Source organism: Phyllobates terribilis, unplaced genomic scaffold (genome assembly GCF_046119375.1).
Source record: "Phyllobates terribilis strain yellow unplaced genomic scaffold, ASM4611937v1 Scaffold_3__8_contigs__length_932513732, whole genome shotgun sequence".
NCBI lineage: Eukaryota > Metazoa > Chordata > Amphibia > Anura > Dendrobatidae > Phyllobates > Phyllobates terribilis.
In genome coordinates this window covers 890,477,778-890,497,642 of record NW_027362763.1, presented here as the reverse complement: position 1 = coordinate 890,497,642, position 19,865 = coordinate 890,477,778, and the positions used below count along the sequence as shown (strand labels likewise).

The 19,865-nt window shown below is 45.0% G+C and overlaps 1 protein-coding gene across 1 annotated transcript in view; it reads right to left on the bottom strand.

Moving 5' to 3' along the window:
• CCDC170 (coiled-coil domain containing 170) overlaps positions 1-19,865 on the bottom strand; it is a 252,314-nt gene that overhangs the window by 29,548 nt on the left and 202,901 nt on the right. The window contains exon 11 of the mRNA XM_073672707.1: positions 17,210-17,452. Coding sequence (XP_073528808.1) covers positions 17,210-17,452 — 243 coding nt within the window. The remainder of the gene's footprint in view (positions 1-17,209; positions 17,453-19,865) is intronic.

Below are 19,865 nucleotides of genomic sequence, written 5' to 3'. Positions count from 1 at the left end.
CTTGTTCGAAAGGAGCTTCTGAACTCTCTCGTCCATTGAATTTGTCAGATTTTGGATGGTTTCTGCTTCAATTGTTTTGCATGAGGACAGAATACCCTCCCAGAGCTGTTGCTTAGATGTGAACTGTCTCCCGCCATCATAGACACTCCTTTTGATGATGATCCAGAGGTTCTGAATGGGGTAGAGGTCAGGGGAGCATGGGGGTCACACCATAAGTTTGTCCCGTTTTATGCCCATATCAGCCAGAGATGCAGATGTTTTATGTGCAGCATGAGATGGTGCATTATCATGCAAAAAAATGATCTTGCTGTGAAATACACGGTTCTTCTTCTTGAACCATGGCAGGAAGTGCTGTTTGAGAAAATCCACATACATTATGGAGTTCATCTTTAGCGCCTTCAGGGATCCTAAAGGGGCCGACAATCTCTCTCCCCATGATTCCAGCCCAAAACATTACTCCACCTCCTCCTTGTTGGCGCTGTAGCCGTGTTTGCGTGGGGTGTCCATCAACCAGCCATCCTCCACTCCATCCATCTGGACCATCTGGACCATCGAGCGCTGCACGGCACTCATCCGTGAACAAAACAGTTTTGAAATCAGTCTTCATGTAATGTTTAGCCCACTGGAGCCATTTCTGCTTGTGTGAAGTGGATAGAGGAGGTCGACAGGATGGCGTATGCACAGCTGCAAACCTCTGAAGGACCCTGCATCTTGTTGTTCGGGGGACGTTGGAGGCACCAGCAGCTTCAAAAACTTGTCTGCTGCTATGACAAGGCTTTTTTGCCGCTGCTCTTTTAACCTGACGTAATTGCCTGTAGGAAAGAGTCCTCAATTTGCCCTTATCAGCACGCACACGTGTGTACTGTGAATCAGCTACATACTTCTTGATTGCCAAGACACTTCATCCTGATCATCGCACAATGTTGATTGTAGTCATGCCTTGACCTAAACACTCCACAATTTGTTGCTTCTCAGCAGCCGACACATACTTTTTCTTTCCCATTTTGGCAGAAAATGTAGGCTGCTTAATAATGTGAGACAGCCTTCTTAAGTAGTCTTGCCTTTCATTGGACACACCTGCCAAACTAATTAGCACAGGTGTCTGCAATTGCTTACAGTGATATAAAGAGCCCTGACACACATCACCATCAATGAGTTTAACTGACAAACAAACAAATTCTTCCCTTATCACTCCTAAACACTTTTTGCATAATAATTTGGAACACAGTGTACATGTGCTTTTCCACAAAACACCAGTGGTTCACGTAGTGAATCTTACAGTTCTAACTTGCCAACCGTGGTCTGTATGGAGTTGTTCAATAAAGGGCCCAAAATTAAGATAACATAGATGGGAGAGGTCTCTATGAATAGGAATTCCTAAGTATTTGATACCCTGTGAGGGCCAGGCAAAGGGAAAGTTGGACTGGATGGAATCCTATATGGATTTGGGGAGGGAGACATCGAGGGCCTCAGACTTCGCTGCATTGATTTTAAAATTTGACCATGTAACAAAGTGATCTATTTCAGCCATAACAGCATGGATGGATATATGTGATTGAGTGATATATACTAGGACATCATCAGCAAATAGAGAGCACTTGTACTCGGTGCCTCCCACCTCAATCCACCTAATATTGGGGTTATGGCGAATTGATGAGAGCAGGTGCTCCGTCACTAGGATGTATAAGAGAGGGGACAGAGGACATCCCTGCCTTGTCCCATTGGTGATTGTGAAAGGTGATGAAAATGTTCTGATGCACCCCCTGGGCCTTGGGACACCCGGAGCCGGACCCTTTTTGGTGGATGCTGGTGGTTGTAGTCTTCGTGGTGGCGACCCGGTTCCGTGGCTCAGGGTGGTCAAATCAGTGGCGGAACTATTTATGTGGTTTTGATGTTTAAATGTCCGACTACGCCACCCGTGGATTGCGGTCAGAGTGAACCGCCGCTGCAGGGCAGACCGCTGAGGCTGGTGTTGTGGGTGCAGCAGAGCGTAGCATAACTCCCCACGGGAGGAGTATAGCCTCAGGGCAGTGTATGCGGAGGATGGGGGTGATGGTGCAGGGCAGCAGCAGTAATGACACAGAGTCAGTGATGCAGTCCAGGGCCTTTACTCACAGTTCTTATTATCCAGACCACGTCTGCAGGTAACGGCTGCCCACGTCGTACTGTGCTCACCAGGTGAGGGGCTCAGACAACTCCCAGATAACTTTGGAGTGCTTCACATTTGTGTGTCCTTTGTCTGGCCTTTCTTACCAACCCTTCTGTCCGGCTGCCTCGGGCCTCCTCTTGGTAAACTTGGCGCCAGTTTCCCTGACCCTATGTGGTGCCTTCCTAGCGGGTGTAGCGAGCGGCTGCGCCACATAAAATGTCACAGCCTCCGGTTTCTAGCTGAGGGTCGTTTCCTGCCTCCACTAGTTTCGGGGACCGGTCTCCCCCTTTGGCCTGACCCCTCCACGCAGGTGGATTCGGGCGTGCGGTGGCGACTCGCCCGTCCGCACCCCTGGGATCCCTTCATTCCTCGTTCCTGGAGCCTTCTCCGCTCCTCTTCCTTCCTTCTCCCTCTTCCAGGCCTGGGCCTCTGTTACTAGGCCCGCCTCCGGAGCAGAGCTCATGCAGAGCCCCTGCTCCCTGCCACTTCTGCTCAGACTTCTCTGCACTGAACTAAGATGGTGCCCACCTTTTATACTCCCTTCTCAATGCACCCAGGAACTGCTTCCTCCCTGCTGCTGCACTACAGGGTTCCCCTTCCTCAGTGTTCCCTCCCCACACTCCAGCCAGGGACAGGGACTGTCGTGCCCATCTCAGAGGCATATTGGTCGCCCTGCCCCACGGCAATGTGGTGTAATGCATGCAGGTGTCGGGTCCTGATCCACACTCCATCCTTACCTGAGAGTGAGATATCACACCTCTGGGTGAGGTGCAATACCTCTGTAGCAACCGAGCCCTCAGGGTGCTACAGTTCCATTTATCTTCAGCCTAGGTGACGTATTGCGATACAGGGCCGTGATTTTAGCTATAAAAGGGTCCCCTAGACCCCTACCCCAAGCTTTTTAAGAGAATCATATATGGCGTGCCAGGAGACTCTATGGAATGCTTTCTCAGCATCCAACGAGAGTATCTAATTACAAATTTTTAACTGCATCTAGCCCAGGAAATACTTTGTGCCTAGTAGCAGTGTCTGCTAGTCAGCGGATTATCCCGGCTGTTAAGCAAGCTACACCACCTGTAGTTTGGACACTTAATTTTTTCAAAGGAAATGCTTCGGGACCACGGGATACTCAGTGAAGAGCATCAGGAGGCACCCCAAGGCATAGGGGCTGGGACTGGCAGTAGGATGCCTTGCGGTGGACAGCCGAGCTCGATCCTTATAAAAGCTTTTTAACTGCAGCAGCTTTAGTGGACGCTACTGGAGCTGGAATTACGCGGCTGCTGGCATGAGACTTGCCCTCCAATAGATCCTTGTAAATGGATTTAAAGTGTATTCATTCAAATTAGAGAGACAATTTAAATTAAAAAGCTTAGAGCTGCCTCCACCACAGGGGGGCTCGCTCGACCCACCAGCGGACAGGCACCAGTATTGGGAGAGGGGGGCTGGCCGTCAGGGTTCACCGCGGCTCTGGCACAAACCCGGCGACACGGAGGTGGCACGGGCAGGAGCGGACTGAACGTTTCGGCTTCTCACTTTTTGGATTTTAGAAGGGCATGACATGCCTATATCTGTGTCTCCCCCTCCTTTTACTCCTCCACCTCTTTTCTTTTCGCATGACTATATGTACTTGTCACTTTTCCATGTGTTAGTTGTGTCTTCTGAGCAGTTTGTCAGCTTTTGGACACCTTTGAAGGTGTTTTCTATGTGTTTCTATGTGTTTTTGTTTGCCTGCCATTGGTTTTAACGGTGTTCGAAGGTGTTCGACGAACAGTTCGACGAACAGTTCGGTGAACACACGGGTGTTCGACGAACCGAACCGAACTCGAACACTACGGGGGTGGCTCAACACTATTCAAGACCTCTGTAATTCTCCCTGGCATGCTCTCAATCAACTTTTGGACCAAATCCTGACTGATAGCAGTCCATTCTTGCATAATCAATGCTTGCATTTTGCCAGAATTTGTTGGTTTTTGTTTGTCCACCCGTCTCTTGATGATTGACCACAAGTTCTCAATGGGATTAAGATCTGGGGAGTTTCCAGGCCATGGACCCAAAATCTCTATGTTTTGTTCCATGAGCCATTTAGTTATCACTAGTGTTGAGCGATACCTTCCGATATCAGGAAATATCGTATCGGATTGGATCGGGCCGATACCCAAAAAGTATCGGATATCGCCGATTCCGATACCGGAAACCAATGCAAGTCAATGGGACAAAAATATCGGAATGAAAATAAACCCTTTCTTTCCTTGTAGGTTAATTCTACATGAAGGAAAACAACTAAGAATAATGTAGAATGACATGAAAAGCCGGCAATTCATCAGCGGCATACACCGGTACCCGACAATTTACAACAGAAAGAATAGAGCTTCACACATAGATTAGATAGATAGAAACATGTCAGTCACATATATATGAAGTACAGTGACAGTGTTGCTTACTGTACTTGTCATTTAGTGTAAAGGATTTATTTAAAAAAATAATAGTGTTTTCATGCACCGTCTCTTTAAGAAAGCCGGCCGGCAATTCAGCATCTGTACCCCACAATTTAGAATAGAAAGAATAGAGAATCACACATAGATTAGATAGATAGAAACATGTCAGTCACATATATATGAAGTACAGTGACAGTGTTGATTACTGTACTTGTCATTTAGTGTTAAAATAAAGGATTTATTTAAAAAAAAATTGGCGTGGGGTTCCCCTTAATTTTAGGCTCTAGCGGAGGTTAAGCAGACAGCTGGGGCAAATGTTTGAAGCCTGGGAAGGGGGTAATACCCACGGAGCTTCCCAGGCTACTAATATCAGCCCCCAGCTGAATACCTAGCCTTTACTAGCTATTAAAATGGGGGAACCCCCCCAAAAAAAATAACGTGGGGTCCCCCCTAATTTAATAGCTAGCACAGGCTAGGCAGACAGCTGGGGGCTGATATTAATAGCCCAGGAAGGGAGCCATGAATATTGGCCCCCTCCCAGGCTAGAAACACCAGCCGTCAGCCGCCCCAGAAATGGCGCATCCATAGGATGCGCCAATTCTGGCACTTAGCCTCGCTCTTCCACGCTGCCCTGGTGCGGTGGCAGGGGGTAATAGGGTTGGGGTTGATGTCAGCTTATAATGCCAGCTGACATCAAGCCCAGGTTAGTAATGGAGAGGCGTCTATAAGACACCCCCATTACTAACCCCATAGTCAAAGTTAAAAGAAAACACAAACACCCAGAATAAAGTCCTTTAATTGAAATAAAGACACAATTCTTTATTGTTCTAAATTAAACCATACTTACCATCACGCCCATTCCAGCTGAAGCCAACGATCTCCTGCAATAAAAGTAAAATAATAAAGCAACCTCATCCTTACCTTTCCATGGTTCCCACGACAGCTTCAGCTCTGCTATATCGAGATGACAGGCTGGACCGCAGCAGAACGCTGCCATCCAGCCTGTCATCCCGCAGACACTGAGAAGCGCAGGCATGCTTGCGCTCCTCAGTGTCTCTCTGTGACGTCATCCAGATGAGCCGAGTTCATGTCCAATGAACTCAGCTCACCTCATGCACGTCACTGACAGCGTGGGAAAATTCTCCTGCACTCAGCGCTTCAGCGTGAGAATTCTCCCACGCTGTCAGTGACGTGCATGAGGTGAGGCCATGTCCAATGAACTCAGCTCACCTCATGCACGTCACTGACAGCGTGGGAAAATTCTCACGCTGAAGTGCTGAGTGCAGGAGAATTTTCCCACGCTGTCAGTGACGTACATGAGGTGAGCTGAGTTCATTGGACATGACCTCGGCTCATCTGGATGCCGTCACAGCCAGACACTGAGGAGTGGAAGTATGCCTGCGCTTCTCAGTGTCTGCGGGATGACAGGATGGATGGCAGCGTTCTGCTGCGGTCCAGCCTGTCATCTCGATGTAGCAGAGCTGAAGCTGTCGTGGGAGCCATGGAAAGGTAAGGATGATGTTGCTTTATTATTTTACTTTTATTGCAGGAGATCGTTGGCTTCAGCTGGAATGGGCGTGATGGTAAGTATGGTTTAATTTAGAACAATAAAGAATTGTGTGTTTATTTCAATTAAAGGACTTTTTTCTGGGTGTTGTGTTTTTTTAAATACTTTACTAGAAATTCATGGTGGTCATGTCTAATATTGGCGTGACCCCATGAATTTCGGGCTTAGGGCCAGCTGATAATGCCAAGCTGGCCTTAACCCCTTTATTACCCAGTGAGCCACCGCACCAGGGCCCTGGATGAGTTGGGTACAGCGCCAGAAGATGGCGCTTCTATGAACGCGCCATTTTCTGGGGCGGCTGCGGACTGCAATTTGCAGCGGGGGTGGCCCAGAAAGCTTGGGTCTCCCTGCGCTGCGGATTCCAGCCCCCAGCTGCCTAGTTGTATCTGGCTGGGCACAAAAATAGGGCGAAGCCCCACGCATTTTTTTTTTAAATTATTTCATGAAATTCATGGAATAATTAAGAAAAAAAGGGCTTCCCTATATTGTTGTGTCCAACCAGGTACAAATAGGCAGCTGGTGGTTGGGGGCAGCCCATTCCTGCCTGCTGTACCTGGCTGGACACAAATATAGTGCGAAGCCCCACGTCAATTTTTTTTTAATTATTTCATGAAATAATTTTTTTAAAAAAGGGCTTCCCTATATTGTTGTGTCCGGCCAGGTACAAATAGGCAGCTGGTGGTTGGGGGCAGCCTGTTCCTGCCTGCTGTACCTGGCTGGACACAAATATAGGGCGAAGCCCCACGTCAATTTTTTTTAAAATAAATCCTTTATTTTAACACTAAATGACATTTGAGGAGTTAATAAAGATGCAGTCCCTAAATTATTATTTATTTTTTAATTAATTTTTCCCAAAACTTTTGACGTGGGCTTCGCCATATTTTTGTATGCCAGCCAGGTACAGCATCCAGCTTCTATGAACGCGCCATTTTCCGGGGTGGCTGCGGACTGCAATTTTCAGCGGGGGGGGGGGGGGGCAGAAAGCTTGGGCCTCCCTGCGCTGCAGATTCCATCCCCCAGCTGCCTAGTTGTACCTGGCTGGACACAAAAATAGGGAGAAGCTTCACGTATTTTTTTTTTTTAATTATTTCATGAAATTCATGAAATAATTAAGAAAAAAAGGGCTTCCCTATATTGTTGTGTCCAACCAGGTACAAATAGGCAGCTGGTGGTTGGGGGCAGCCCGTTCCTGCCTGCTGTACCTGGCTGGACACAAATATAGTGCGAAGCCCCACGTCAATTTTTTTTTAATCATTTCAGGAAATTCATGAAATAATTAAAAAAAATTGATGTGGGGCTTCGCCCTATATTTGTGTCCAGTCAGGTACAGCAGGCAGGAACGGGCTGCCCCCAACCACCAGCTGCCTATTTGTACCTAGCCGGACACAACAATATAGGGAAGCCCTTTTTTTCTTAATTATTCCATGAATTTCATGAATTTAAAAAAAAAAAACGTGGAGCTTCGCCCTATTTTTGTGTCCAGCCAGGTACAACTAGGCAGCTAGGGGCTGGAATTTGCAGCGCAGGGAGGCCCAAGCTTTCTGGGCCCCACCCGCTGCAAATTGCAGTCCGCAGCCGCCCCGGAAAATGGCGCGTTCATAGAAGCGCCATCTTCTGGCGCTGTACCCAACTCATCCAGGGCCCTGGTGCGGTGGCTCACTGGGTAATAAAGGGGTTAAGGCCAGCTTGGCATTATCAGCTGGCCCTAAGCCCGAAATTCATGGGGTCACGCCAATATTAGACATGACCACCATGAATTTCTAGTAAAGTATTTAAAAAAAACACAAACACCCAGAAAAAAGTCCTTTAATTGAAATAAACACACAATTCTTTATTGTTCTAAATTAAACCATACTTACCATCACGCCCATTCCAGCTGAAGCCAACGATCTCCTGCAATAAAAGAAAAATAATAAAGCAACCTCATCCTTACCTTTCCATGGCTCCCACGACGGCTCCAGCTCTGCTACATCGAGATGACAGGCTGGACCGCAGCAGAACGCTGCCATCCAGCCTGTCATCCCGCAGACACTGAGAAGCGCAGGCATACTTCCACTCCTCAGTGTCTGGCTGTGACGGCATCCAGATGAGCCGACAATGAACTCGGCTCACCTCATGTACGTCACTGACAGCGTGGGAGAATTCTCCTGCACTCAGCGCTTCAGCGTGAGAATTTTCCCACGCTGTCAGTGACGTGCATGAGGTGAGGTCATGTCCAATGAACTCGGCGCACCTCATGCACGTCACTGACAGCGTGGGAAAATTCTCACGCTGAAGCGCTGAGTGCAGGAGAATTTTCCCACGCTGTCAGTGACGTGCATGAGGTGAGCTGAGTTCATTGTCGGCTCATCTGGATGCCGTCACAGCCAGACACTGAGGAGTGGAAGTATGCCTGCGCTTCTCAGTGTCTGCGGGATGACAGGCTGGATGGCAGCGTTCTGCTGCGGTCCAGCCTGTCATCTCGATGTAGCAGAGCTGAAGCTGTCCTGGGAACCATGGAAAGGTAAGGATGAGGTTGCTTTATTATTTTACTTTTATTGCAGGAGATCGTTGGCTTCAGCTGGAATGGGCGTGACTGTAAGTATGGTTTAATTTAGAACAATAAAGAATTGTGTCTTTACTTCAATTAAAGGACTTTTTTCTGGGTGTTTGTGTTTTTTTTAAATACTTTACTAGAAATTCATGGTGGTCATGTCTAATATTGGCGTGACCCCATGAATTTCGGGCTTAGGGCCAGCTGATAATGCCAAGCTGGCCTTAACCCCTTTATTACCCAGTGAGCCACCGCACCAGGGCCCTGGATGAGTTGGGTACAGCGCCAGAAGATGGCGCTTCTATGAATTTCATGAAATAATTAAAAAAAAAAAAACGTGGTGCTTCTCCCTAGTTTTGTGTCCAGCCAGGTACAACTAGGCAGCTGGGGGATGGAATCTGCAGCGCAGGGAGGCCCAAGCTTTCTGCCCCCCGCTGAAAATTGCAGTCCGCAGCCGCCCCGGAAAATGGCGCGTTCATAGAAGCTGGATGCTGTACCTGGCTGGCATACAAAAATATGGCGAAGCCCACGTCAAAAGTTTTGGGAAAAATTAATTAAAAAATAAATAATAATTTAGGGACTGCATCTTTATTAACTCCTCAAATGTCATTTAGTGTTAAAATAATGGATTTATTTTAAAAAAAAATGGTGTGGGATCCCCCATAATTTTAGTCTCTAGCGGAGGTTAAGCAGACGGCTGGGGCAGATGTTTGAAGCCTGGGAAGGGGGTAAAACCCACGGAGCTTCCCAGGCTACTAATATCAGCCCCCAGCTGAATACCTAGCCTTTACTAGCTATTAAAATGGGGGACCCCCCCAAAAAAAATGACGTGGGGTCCCCCCTATTTTAATAGCTAGCAAAGGCTAGGCAGACAGCTGGGGGCTGATATTAATAGCCCAGGAAGGGTGCCATGAATATTGGCCCCCTCCCAGGCTAGAAACACCAGTCGTCAGCCGCCCCAGAAATGGCGCATCCATAGGATGCGCCAACTCTGGCACTTAGCCTCGCTCTTCCACGCTGCCCTGGTGCGGTGGCAGGGGATAATAGTGGTGGGGTTCATGTCAGCGCCAGCTGCCATGAAGCCCAGGTTAGTAATGATGGGCGTCTATAAGACACCCCCATTACTAACCTACAAAGTGTTAAAAAGAAAAAACACACTACACCCAGAAAAAAATAATTTATTTGAAATAAAACACACAATTTTATTTAATTCTTAGTTTACTAAAAATAATAGTTACCTGTCCACGTTCCTGCGCTGATCTCCCATGCACAGCTGTCACATCTGGAGATGGTGACAGCTGTGCATGGCTGCTGTAAGCTCACGCTGCCGGGAACACGTCCGCTCCCGGCAGCGGGAGCCACTGACTGAGGTCACCGGAGTGCATTCAGGCAGCGCAGCTCCGGAGACCTCCTTTACGGCACTGCTGTACCGTGGGAATTTCTCACGATACAGCAGGGCCGTAAAGGAGCTAACCGGAGCAGCGCTGCCTGAACTCCGGTGAACCCTTACGGCCCCGTCATTCTAGCGGCGGCAGCGGTTCAGAGCGGTCACATTCTATGTGGCTGCTCTGAACTGGAGATCTTCGTGGGACACTCGTGAACTACTACGGAGGGGTAAGGATAAGGTTGTGGTTTATTATTTTATATTTTATTACAGGAGATCGATGTCTTCGGGGAATTAGGTGTCTAGGTGAGTATAGGTGTAGTTTTTTATTTTTTACTTTATTTTAGGTGGCGATCGGCGGGGACAGGTAATGTATGAACTAATTTATTGTAGGTAACCACTGGCCACCAATGACGTGTATTTAAAATTTATTGGGGACACAGTAGGGCAATTTATATAGCAGGATCAGGCTGATGGGAACTACTGCTCCCATCGAGCTGATCCTGCTGGCAGGAGTGGACGGGGGACAGACATAGGCCGATGGGAGTAGTAGTGTCACATCGGCCTATGTCTGCCTGCACGCACACACCCGCACACACACCGCACACACCCGCACACATCGCACAGACACCGCGCACACCCGCACACACACCCCGCACACACACTAATCATGACGGGTCTGGGAGGTGAGGCTGACCTGTGCGGCCGTGGGAAAGTTCATGTGAGTTCATGCAGTCAAGCATGAACTCACATGAACCCTCTGAGAGCACCGCGGCTAATTCAAATGAACAGCTGATCGGCATCACCTGATACCTCAGCTGTTCATTTGAAATAACCGGCGGGAAAGCGCAGCACAGAACGGGAAAGCCGGCGGTGAAGTCTTTTCACTGCCGGCTTCCCCGCCCGGGTCCTTAACTCCCCGCTCCTTGGAGCTGCGCTCCCCGCCCGGTCCTAACTTACGATCGGGATGGGAGGTGGCGAGGGGAGCGGAGGATCGGGGTGGGAGGCTGCGGGGAAGCAGTATGGGGCTGTGTGATTGTTTAAAAGCCGGCGGCTTTATACCGCCCGCCGGCTTTTAAACAATCAGGAGAATTCTCCCCCGCTGGGATGGCATTCTGATGACAGGCTGGATCGCGCTGCCATCCAACTTGTCATCCTTCACAGACACTGCAGAGCGCAGGCATTATGGGAACTTCCGATTCCGGTATCCGATATTGTAAAAGTATCGGAATTAAGTATCGGAATTCCGATACCGCGAATATCGGCCGATACCCGATATTACAGTATCGGAATGCTCAACACTAGTTATCACCTTTGCTTTATGGCAAGGTGCTCCATCATGCTGGAAAAGGCATTGTTGGGTGCCAAACTGCTCTTGGACGGTTGGGAGAAGTTGCTCTTGGAGGACATTCTGGTACCATTCTTTATTCATGGCTGTGTTTTTAGGCAAGACTGTGAGTGAGCCGATTTCCTTGGCTGAGAAGCAACCCCACACATGAATGGTTTCAGGATGCTTTACAGTAGGCATGAGACAAGACTGGTGGTAGCGCTCACCTCTTCTTCTCCGAATAAGCTGTTCTCCAGATGTCCCAAACAATCGAAAAGGGGATTCATCAGAGAAAATGACTTTGCCCCAGTCCTCAGCAGTCCACTCCCTGTACCTTTTGCAGAATATCAGTCGGTCCCTGATGTTTTTTCTGGAGAGAAGTGGCTTCTTTGCTGCCCTCCTTGAAACCAGCCCTTGCTCAAAGAGTCTCCGCCTCACAGTGCGTGCAGAAGCACTCACACCAGCCTGCTGCCATTCCTGAGCAAGCTCGGCACTGCTGGTAGTCCGATCCCGCAGCTGAAACAGTTTTAAGATACGGTTCTGGCGCTTGCTGGTCTTTCTTGGGTGCCCTGGAGCCTTTTTGACAACAATGGAAGCTCTCTCCTTGAAGTTCTTGATGATGCGATAGATTGTTGACTGAGGTGCAATCTTTGTAGCTGCGATACTCTTCCCTGTTAGGCCATTTTTGTGCAGTGCAATGATGGCTGCACGTGTTTCTTTAGAGATAACCATGGTTAACTGAAGAGAAACAATGATACCAAGAACCAGCCTCCTTTTAAAGGGTCCAGTGATGTCATTCTTACTTAATCATGACTGATTGATCGCCAGCCCTGTCCTCATCAACACCCACACGTGTGTTAATGGATCAATCACTAAAACGATGTTAGCTGCTCCTTTCAAGGCAGGACTGCAATGATGTTGAAATGTGTTTTGGGGGTTAAAGTTCATTTTCTGGGCAAATATTGACTTTGCAAGTACAGTAATTGCTGTTAAGCTGATCACTCTTTGACATTCAGGAGTATATGCGAATTGCCATTACAAAAAATGAAGCAGTAAACTTTGGAAAAATTACTATTTGTCTCATTCTCAATACTTTTGGCCATAACTGTACAAGCAGAGCTCTAGTGTTATGAACCACTAGAAAGAACAATGAAACAAGGGGAAAGAAAAGGGGAAAAAAGAATATGGTAGGAAATGAGCAAAGAAAAAAAAAAAAGAAAGGAAACTAAAGAACAGGAAGGAAAAATGATGAAAAAGTCGGGAGCGGAAACTGGAATTGTTAAAAGACAAAGAGTTGAATTGAAAGTATTCCTTTTTGTTTTATCGTTTTTCCTTTTATTGAACACTAATACTTATCCCCTCTTCCCCTTCTAACCTGCCTTCTTTTTTTCTAACATCTTTTTATTGTATTTTTTGCTTCATATAATTGTGAGATTAATCACCCTTTTACATTTATTTCACAAGCTGACGTGGTATGTTGGTAATATGACCATAGAGGACTGTTTTTGCGTGGCTTTTTTTGAATGTGTGCCTATTTATTATTCCTGCATTTTTCAAGTTGTGCTTCATCATTATGTTTTATTCTGATAAAGCTGTATGAACAGTTTGAATCGTGTTGACAAATAAAAACCGCATCCATACTATATTTGGTCTCTCATGTTTGTTGGACTACTGACAGTGCGGATACATATCCACTTTTCCTCCAAGTTAGTAGAAAATAAAACTGATATATATCGGAGTGTATAATTTTAAATGACCTTATTTTCTAATATAATGTTCAATTTCAGATCCTTGCTACAATATACAAGTTTGAACAATCAGCAGTGAACAGAAACCTCTCTCCTGCATTTCAAGCTCCTTGTTCCTACACACGTGGTCAAAATTGTTGGTACCCCTCGTTTAATGAAAGAAAAACCCACAATGGTTGCAGAAATAACTTGAATCTGACTAAAGTAATAATAAATTAAAAATCTTTGAAAATTAACAAATGAAAGTCAGACATTGCTTTTCAACCCTGCTTCCACAGAATTTTTTAAAAAAATTAAACTCATGAAATAGTCCTGGACAGAAATGCACATATTATTCAGAAATTTAAGATCTATGGGACTGTATCCAACCTCCCTGGACGTGGCCGCAGGAGGAAAATTGATGACAAATCTAAGAGACAGATAATACGAATGGTAACAAAAGAGTCCAAGATAACTTTTAAAGAGATTAAAGGTGAACTTCAAGCTCAAGGAACATCAGTGTCAGATCGCACCACCATCCGTCGTTGTTTGATCCAAAGTGGACTTCATGGGAGATTACCAAGGAGAACACCATTGTTGAAAAAAATCATAAAAAAGCCAGACTGGAATTTGCCAAACTACATGTTAACAAGCCACAAAGCTTCTGGGAGAATATCCTATGGACAGATGAGACAAAATTGAAAGTTTTTGGCAAGGCACATCAGCTCTATGTTCGCAGATGGAAAAATGGAGCATATCAAAAAAAGAACACTGTCCTTACTGTGAAACATGGAGAAGGCTCTTTTATGTTCTTGGGCTGCTTTTCCGCATCTGGCACAGGGTGTCTTGAATCTGTGCAGAGTACAATGAAATCTCAGTACTATCAAGGGATTCTAGAGAGAAATGTGCTACCCAGTGTCAGAAAGCTTGGTCTCAGTCGCAGGTCAGGTGTCTTGCAACAGGAAAATGACCCAAAACACACAGCTAAAAACACCCAAGAATGGCTAAGAGGAAAACATTGGACTATTCTGAAGTGGCTTTCTATGAGCCCTGACCTAAATCCTATTGAGCATCTTTGGAAAGAGCTGAAACATGCCGTCTGGAAAAGGTAACCTTCAAACACGAAACAACTGGAGCAGTTTGCTCATGAGGAGTGGGCCAAAATACCTGTCGAGAGGTGCAGAAGTCTCATTGACAGTTACAGGAATCGTTTCATTGCAGTGATTGCCTCAAAAGGTTGTTCAACAAAATATTAAATTAAGAGTACCATTATTTCTGTCCAGGCCTATTTCATGAGTTTAATTTTTTTTTAAATTCTGTGGAAGCAGGGTTAAAAAGCAATGTCTGACTTTCATTTGTTCATTTTCATAGATTTTCAATTTATTATTACTTTTGTCAGATTCAAGTTATTTCTGTGACCATTGTGGATTTTTCTTTCATTAAACGAGGGGTACCAACAATTTTGACCACATGTGTAGGTTTGTTAATATTACAATCTCAGGCTTACTTATGGGTTCTGGTATTTTCCTTCTAAATGAAAAATTTTAAAGACACACAATTGCAAAAATGATGGGGAGGTGAACAACCACTTTAAGACTTTAGGCTGTGTGCCCATGATGCGTTTTTTAAGTGTTTTTGCAGCGGCAATTCCGCTGCAGAAATGCTTAAAAAACGCTTGGTAGAAGGTCTGCCATGTTCCCCAATGATAATCCGAATGACCTGTGCTCATGCTGCGGAAATTTCCGCTGCGGGTTATCATTGTGGAAAAAAACGCAGCACTACCAATTATTTTGAAGAAGCGCTGCGTTTTCGCTGCCATTGACTTGCATTGAAACGCTTGGATTCCGCATCACTGCATCTGTACATGCGGATTCCACGCGTTTCAATGTGCAGATGGTACTCGGGTCTGGAGAAGAGGAGACTCTCCTCTGGACCCGGGTACCATAGAACCTGTAAAAAAAAGAATAAAATAAAAAATAAATATTATATTTACCTTCTGATGGCCCGCGGTGTGCTTGTCTTCGCTTGCTGGCAGATCCCGGTGAACTGAAGAACCTGCGCTGATGTCATTTAGTCATGTGACGGCAGGTCCTTCAGTGTACCACGATCTGCCGGCAAGCCAGGACGGATGGAATAAAGACTCCGGGGGCCATCAGAAGGTAAGTATAGATCTATTTTTTTATTTTTTACCATTCTTTAAGGTCACACTATATAAATCCATGCCGTTTGCATGGATTTATATAGTGTGACCAAGTTGTCAAGCACTTTCCAAGTGATGCTAAAATCGCTTGGAAACCGCTTGACAACCAGCATGCGGAAATGCCAGTGAAGAACGCTTCACATCCGCATGTCCCTGGCAGGAAAACGCATGTACAATCCACTTGCGTTTTTTCTGCCAGGGAGATGCAGAAACACTCAGGAAAAAATCTGGAGCATTTCTGCATAGTGGGCACATAGCCTTACTCTGTGACCCTGATTCATCATGTGTGCTATTTTTTTTTACATTTTTTGTTTTGTCTTTTTGCTTGCACTTGCAGATTTTGTGGCAAATTTATCAAACTTAGGAACTCAATGTTTTATGAATTGGCGCAACTTTCAAGGATGATTATTTTTTGGCTTCTTTTACAGTAAAACGTCACACAATCTTAAAAAAAAAGTTGCAAGATCATCTTCAACTTGCCAAAAAAAATTAGACAGATTTTGTACCCCACATGGATACTGGAGTGCTACTGAACAAAAATGTTATGACATTTAGAAAAGTCGCAAATGATAAACTAGGCTCTAAAACAACTAGCCAAAACCATGGGCATAATGCCGAAGAAAAAAATCAATGAAATCAAGTAAAATTACGTTTAGAAAGGAGCAAAATAAATAATGAATGAAGCGCAAATAAAAGAAAGTCACTAGTGGAACGATTTTTTGTTTCAGAAAAAGGTACAAAAACAATTATGAATTGGCCCCTATATGTACAGGGGTATAGGGGCTTTTAGGAAGTTTCAAGCAACATTGGTTGTATTTGTCTTTGGTTAGAATCTAGAATGTTTAAGAGCAATTATTTCGACAGTACTTAAATATATTTATTTTCTTTTTATTACTTGTTATATTAAAAGCAAAAAATTCAGACTTTAAGATCTTAAATTAATCCAAGATTTACATCAAATGCAAAAATCCAAACTACAAATCATCTACAGAAAAATAAGTTTGTAGCCCTGACCTCTGCTGGTATGTGTGAGATCTGCATTGTCAGTTACAACTAACAGCAAATCTAAAACGAAGAAGAAAGAAGCATTTCATTCTATTAATTTGGCCACATAAAATGTTATTCTTGCTCCCTCGGGTGCACTCCAGGTGGCCACATGACATGTCTCTTGGGGATATATGTTTTGTGCTCTTGCTATACATTTACAGTATTAGGCAACAAACGATATAGATAATTGGATATTGATGTATTTTGTATAGGTAGCAGGGCATTTGGTTTAGAAAGGTTGTCTAGACCAGTGCTTCTCAAGCTCACAAATGCTATTGGTGATCCACAGCTGAGGACGTTTTTATAAAAGTGATCTCTAGTTTAGCAACTAAACAGGAAAAGTGAATAATATGAATTATTTTGTAAAAATGGCAAGTGTCAAGAGGGGGTGTATGTATTAGGGAGCATGTGAAGATTCAGATTAAAGAATTTGTTGGAAGTAGAAAAATTGTGTATGTATAAATATTAGTGATGAGCAAACGTGCTCGGATAACGTGTTATCTGAGCATGCTCGTGTGTTTCCCGAGTATCTTCGGCATGCTCTGCTAATATGTTTGTCTCCCTGCGGCTGCATGTTTTCTGGCGGTAGACAGCTACAACACATGCAGGGATTGCCTAGCAAACAGGCAATCCCCGCATATGTTGCATCTGTCTACCGCTGGAAAACATGCAGCCGCAGGGAGACAAACATATTTGATAAGCACACAGAAGATACTCGGAAAACACACAAGCATGCTCAGATAACACGTTAACCGAGCACGTTTGCTCAACACTAATGAAGACATAAGATTAGAAAAATAAAGACCATTTATTGTAATATGTTTGATATGTTAAACTTGCCTTTAATTCGTTGGTATCAGAAAGTCTGGACTTTAGTCCTGTTACAGATTCTTGGGCTGAACCTAGCTCCTTTTGCAGTCTGTCCACCTTCTTCTGCAGCCTCCTCACAGTCAGGTTAGCGTCATCTCTCTCTACTGCCAGAGCTGTGCGCACTTGTTTTTCCTCTTCAAGCTGGGCAATCTTTTTCCGCAAAAGCTCCATATGCAGCTCCTTGCTGTCAAATTGCTGCTTCTGTGCTTTTAGCTATATCAAAATTATTTTAACATAGTGTTATTTATTCTGATGATTACCAAAACTGTCTAAAGATGCATTGTACATTGGGTGCACTATTATGAGGCAAGTGAATATTTTTGACCATATCATCATTTTTATACAGATTTTACAACTCCAAGCTGTATAAACTTGAATGCTTATTGGATGAATCACACCAGGTGATGTCTATTTGTGTAAAGAGGGAGGGTGTGACCTAAATGTATCAACATTATTTACCAAGGTGTGCAGAATTATTAGGCTGAGTTCACACGATGCGTTTTTCATGCGTTTCCGCGGCGTTTTTGCAGTTGCGTAAACGCCGCGGAAACGCATGAAAAACGCTTGGTAGAAGGGCAGCAATGTTCCCCAATGGAAATCCGCATGTGCTGTGCCCATGATGCGGATTTTTCCGCAGCGTAAACGCTGCGGTCAAAAATCCGCAGCATGTCAATTAATTTTGCGGAAACGCTGCTCTTTTGCCGCCATTGACTTGCATTAGACCGCATGGAATCCGCATCACTGTATATGTTGATGCGCTTTTCATGCGGTCTAATGTGCGGATGGTACCCGGGTGTGGATGAGAGGACTCTCATCCAGACCCAGGTACCAAAAGAATAAAATAAAAAATATATATATTCTCACCTTCTGACGGCCCGCGCTGCGTCCTGCCGGCTTCCCGGGCACTTCGCGTTTGAATGAAGAAGGACCTTCGCTGACGTCAGAGTCATGTGACGGGTCACGTGACGCTGACGTCGGAAGGTCCTACAGTCTTCACTGCCGGCAGCCGGGACCGAGCGAAGCAGGACACCGGGGGCCATCAGAGGGTAAAGTATAGATTTATTTTTTGACATCACACACTATATAAATCCATGCCGGTTGCATGGATTTATATAGTGTGAAGTTGACAAGCACTTTCCAAGTGATGCTAAAATCGCTTGGGAAGCGCTTGTCAACCCGCATGCGGAAATGAAAGTGAAGACCGCTTCATTTCCGCATGTCCCTGGCAGGAAACCGCATGTACAATCCGCATGCGTTTTTTCCTGCCAGAGAGATGCAGAAACGCTCAGGAAAAAATCCTGAGCATTTCTGCATCGTGTGCACATACCCTTAGGCAGCTTTGTTTTTCTCAGGCAAAATAAGCCAAAAAACAAAGATTCTGAAAAGTCAAAAACTGTTACAAGTCTTCAAGAGGGGTGCAGCACTCTTGAAATTGCTCAGATATTAAGGTCTTGATCATAGAACTATCAATACTTTTGATGCAAATAAGCAAAAAGGTTGCACAAAACATGTTGAAAACAAAGAAGCATTAACTGCCAAAGATTTGAGAAGAATCAAACTGGAAGTGGTCAGCAGACCATTATCCTCCAGTGCTGTCATATTTCAGAACTGCAACCTCGCTGGAGAGCCCAGAAGTAAGTACAAGGTGTTCAGTGCTCAGAGACATGGAGACATGGCTAGGGTAAGGAATGCCGGGCCAAGAAATATCTGACGAGATCTTTTTCAAAGGTTTTATGGACTGATGAGATGAGAGTGACTCTTAACGGACCAGTAGGATGTGCCCATGACTGAATCAGTTATGGGCACAGACCTCGACTTCGACTCAAACACCAGCAAGGTGGAGGTGGGAAACTTCTATTAGCTGATATTATTAAAAATTAGCTAGTTAGACCTTTTTGAGGTGAAGATGGACTCAAAATCAACTCTGAAACCTACTGGTTTTATAAGACACTTTCTTCAAGAAGTGGTACAGGAAGAAGAGGCAGTGGAGAGTATATGGGACCACATTGATCAACAAAGTCTCGGTACACTTGCAATATCATTATACTTCAAAGTCAGCACACAGCAACTGTGTATATATAAAGTGCCATGAAAAAGTATTCATACACTGTGAATTTTTCCACATTTTTTCACGTTACACCCACAAACTTAAATGTATTTTATCGGGATTTTATGTGATATACCAACACAGTAGCAAGCATATATATACAGTATATATATATAAACATAAATCTGAAAATTATGAAGTGCATTGAGGATGTCTACTCTATGGATGTATTTAAAGCGCCCCTGTCAGCAGGACATACACTGTCAGGTGGGCGACATTACACTGATTAAAATGATACCTTGGTTGATTAAATCTGTCCTGTGGTTCTTTTGTAATCTTTACTATCAGTTTGGAGATAATGATATGCTCGTGCTTCGGGGCGGCCTGTAGAACTCTATCTGGTGTTCTGTTTATACATTCATCTGTATGCTCTTATGACAGCTCATTGTGCCTTCACAGACCTGCCTCCTATTTTACATAATGCATCTAGTAGTGCGGGGCTAGGTAAAATAGCAGGCAGGTCAGTGAAGGCACAGTGAGCTGTCATAAGCGCATACAGATGAATATGTAAGCAGAGCA